General features: G+C 48.6%; 1 protein-coding gene across 2 annotated transcripts in view; it reads left to right on the forward strand.

The window, feature by feature from the left end:
* PLXNA1 (plexin A1) overlaps positions 1 to 2394 on the forward strand; it is a 308227-nt gene that overhangs the window by 280442 nt on the left and 25391 nt on the right. For both annotated transcript variants that reach the window (XM_027863712.1, XM_027863713.1), the window contains exon 30: positions 230 to 442. In XM_027863712.1, coding sequence (XP_027719513.1) covers positions 230 to 442 — 213 coding nt within the window. The remainder of the gene's footprint in view (positions 1 to 229; positions 443 to 2394) is intronic.

Genomic DNA, 2394 nt, shown 5'->3' on the forward strand with positions numbered 1-2394 from the left:
AGCCCTAACATTTTGTGTTCTACCATTCTGTGTTCAGTTGTCCATTTTAGCTCTAACTCTCCATGTTCTATTATCCCTTTCGGCTCTAAGGCTCTGCATATTTATTTCATTTTAGTGCTAGGTTCCAATGGAGAAGCCACGTTTGTGGCCTCCTTTCTTGGGTACCCACTGACACGTCTCCCTTTCTTCTTCCCCTGCCCCTGCTGCCTCGGTTCCTGCCCCACGTCAGCCTACCTCTGCGCTTTTGGGTGAATGTGATCAAGAACCCACAGTTCGTGTTCGACATCCACAAGAACAGCATCACGGACGCCTGCCTGTCTGTGGTGGCCCAGACATTCATGGACTCCTGTTCCACCTCTGAGCACAAGCTGGGCAAGGACTCTCCCTCTAACAAGCTGCTGTATGCCAAGGACATCCCCAACTACAAGAGCTGGGTGGAGAGGTGAGCCTCGCTTCCTCTTGTCTGGGAGGGATCCTAGGGTTTATTGATCCTGCCCCCTCAGGAAGGTGGTGGAGCGCCGTGGATGGACCTGGCCAGATCACCTGCTTGGTCTCCAATCTTTGAGTCCTGGCGGCATGTTAGTGAACAGTGGATGGATGCTCGAGTTGGATTGATTTCAGGGTCCCATGGAGCTTTTGTGTGTGTTTGTTTGTGCAGTGGTATGTGTGTGGTCATGGGTGCACCACCATGTTGTGAGTGTGTATCTAAACATGGCCCTGATCTTTGTTGCTATATCTGGCCTTGTGTGCTTATATATTATAATCATGTGTAGACATGCATTTTCCTTAGTGTTGTTTCTGTATCTGATGCTCTGTGTACATGCCTGTATGCTAGTGTGGGTGTGGTATCCAGGTGCACCTGTGAGGGGTGTGTTGTGAGTGTGTTTACCTGAATGTGAGAGTAGAGTGTGAAGAGTCTAAATATTCAGGTTTGAATTGCATTTTGAATTCTTACTAACTGATGTGTTGATATTCAAATTGCTTCTTCTCTGAGCCTCAGTTTCCTTCTCTGTAAAGTGGAGTACTTGCATTAGTAACCTGCGGAGGCATCATGAGTAAAGATATTAGGATATGCTGGGGTGTTTTGTGTATAACCTGGGTGTATGTTTCATAGTAGAAGTGTGTTGTGTGGATGTTTGGGTATATGCTTGTGTGTGGTGGGGAGGGAAGGACAAAGAAGCTGCTGACTTTGTTCCCATTGCCCAGACTTCAGTGAGGCCTGCCTCATCTACCACTCTCCCAGTTCCCATAGAATACAGAGCTGGGCCACCTGCCCCAACCCACATTTTCTCTTCGGCTCCAGGAGGCTGAGTTAGGTTTCTCCTGATTCTCTAGGGTGATCCCACTTATCAAGAAGGTGAGGGGGCTCCCCCACCTGAGTTAAGAAACTTGCCGTCTGTGGTCCAGAATCTGCCCTTGGAGGAGTGGAGGAAGGTGGCTCAGAGGATGAAACTACCCTATGTCTCTGGTTAAAAAGCTGGTTGTGCTTTGTTTAAATGTGATGCCATAAAATATAATCTCTGGAACAATGAGGCATAGCTCCTTTAAAAGGTGGCTTTGCCTTGACTCTCAGGTACAGATGAAAAATGAGATACATTCTTTTCCTGGGTCCTGGGTTCCTTTCAAAAATCCCTAAATATCTTAATCCATGACTTAAAGGTCTCAAGCACCTGCTCCCTCTACCTCTGGTCATTCTAAGGCTGAGAGAGATTTTACCTAATGCTAGCCCCAGAGCTCCAGCCTGCTGCCTCGCGGACCCCTCCCATTGGTGGCTTCCTCTCTTTATCTTGCCCTATGCCTCCCATCCTCTTGAAACCAGATGTGCTTTCTAAAGGGTTTATTTGTAAGGGAAGAGAGTAAATTCAGGGATAATAAGGCTACAGGTACATAAAAGAAATTGACCCAGTATGATCTGGGTGGTTCACAGATTTGCCAATCTCCACTAATAGTGCTAAGTCACAGACAATCTCATCTTCTAGAGCCTTGCCACATGTGGGGCTGCAGCCTCTTCTGCCCTATTTGGACTTCACAGGCTCATTAAGTCTTTCTCCCTCTCCCTCCCCCTCCACTCACTCACTCTCTCTCCCTCTCCTTTTAACTCCCTTTCTCTCTCTCTTCTTTCTCTACCCCCTCTCTCTTCTTCTCCCTCTCCTCCTACTCCCTTTCTCTCCTCTCTCCTCTCTCTTCTCTCTCTCTCTCTCTCCCCCTCCCCTCTTCCTCTCCCCCTTTTCCTCTCCCTCCCCCTACTCCCTCTCCCTCCCTTTCCCTTCTTTTCTTCCTTCTCTCCCCCCCTTCTTCTCCCTCTCCCCCTACTCCTTTTCTCTCCTCTCTCTCTCTCCCTCCACCACTCCTCTCCCTCCCTCTCCCTCTCTCCCTTTCTCCCTCTTTTTCTTC

The sequence above is a fragment of the Vombatus ursinus genome, unplaced genomic scaffold (genome assembly GCF_900497805.2).
Source record: "Vombatus ursinus unplaced genomic scaffold, bare-nosed wombat genome assembly UNPS02014773.1, whole genome shotgun sequence".
Classification (NCBI taxonomy): Eukaryota; Metazoa; Chordata; class Mammalia; order Diprotodontia; family Vombatidae; genus Vombatus; species Vombatus ursinus.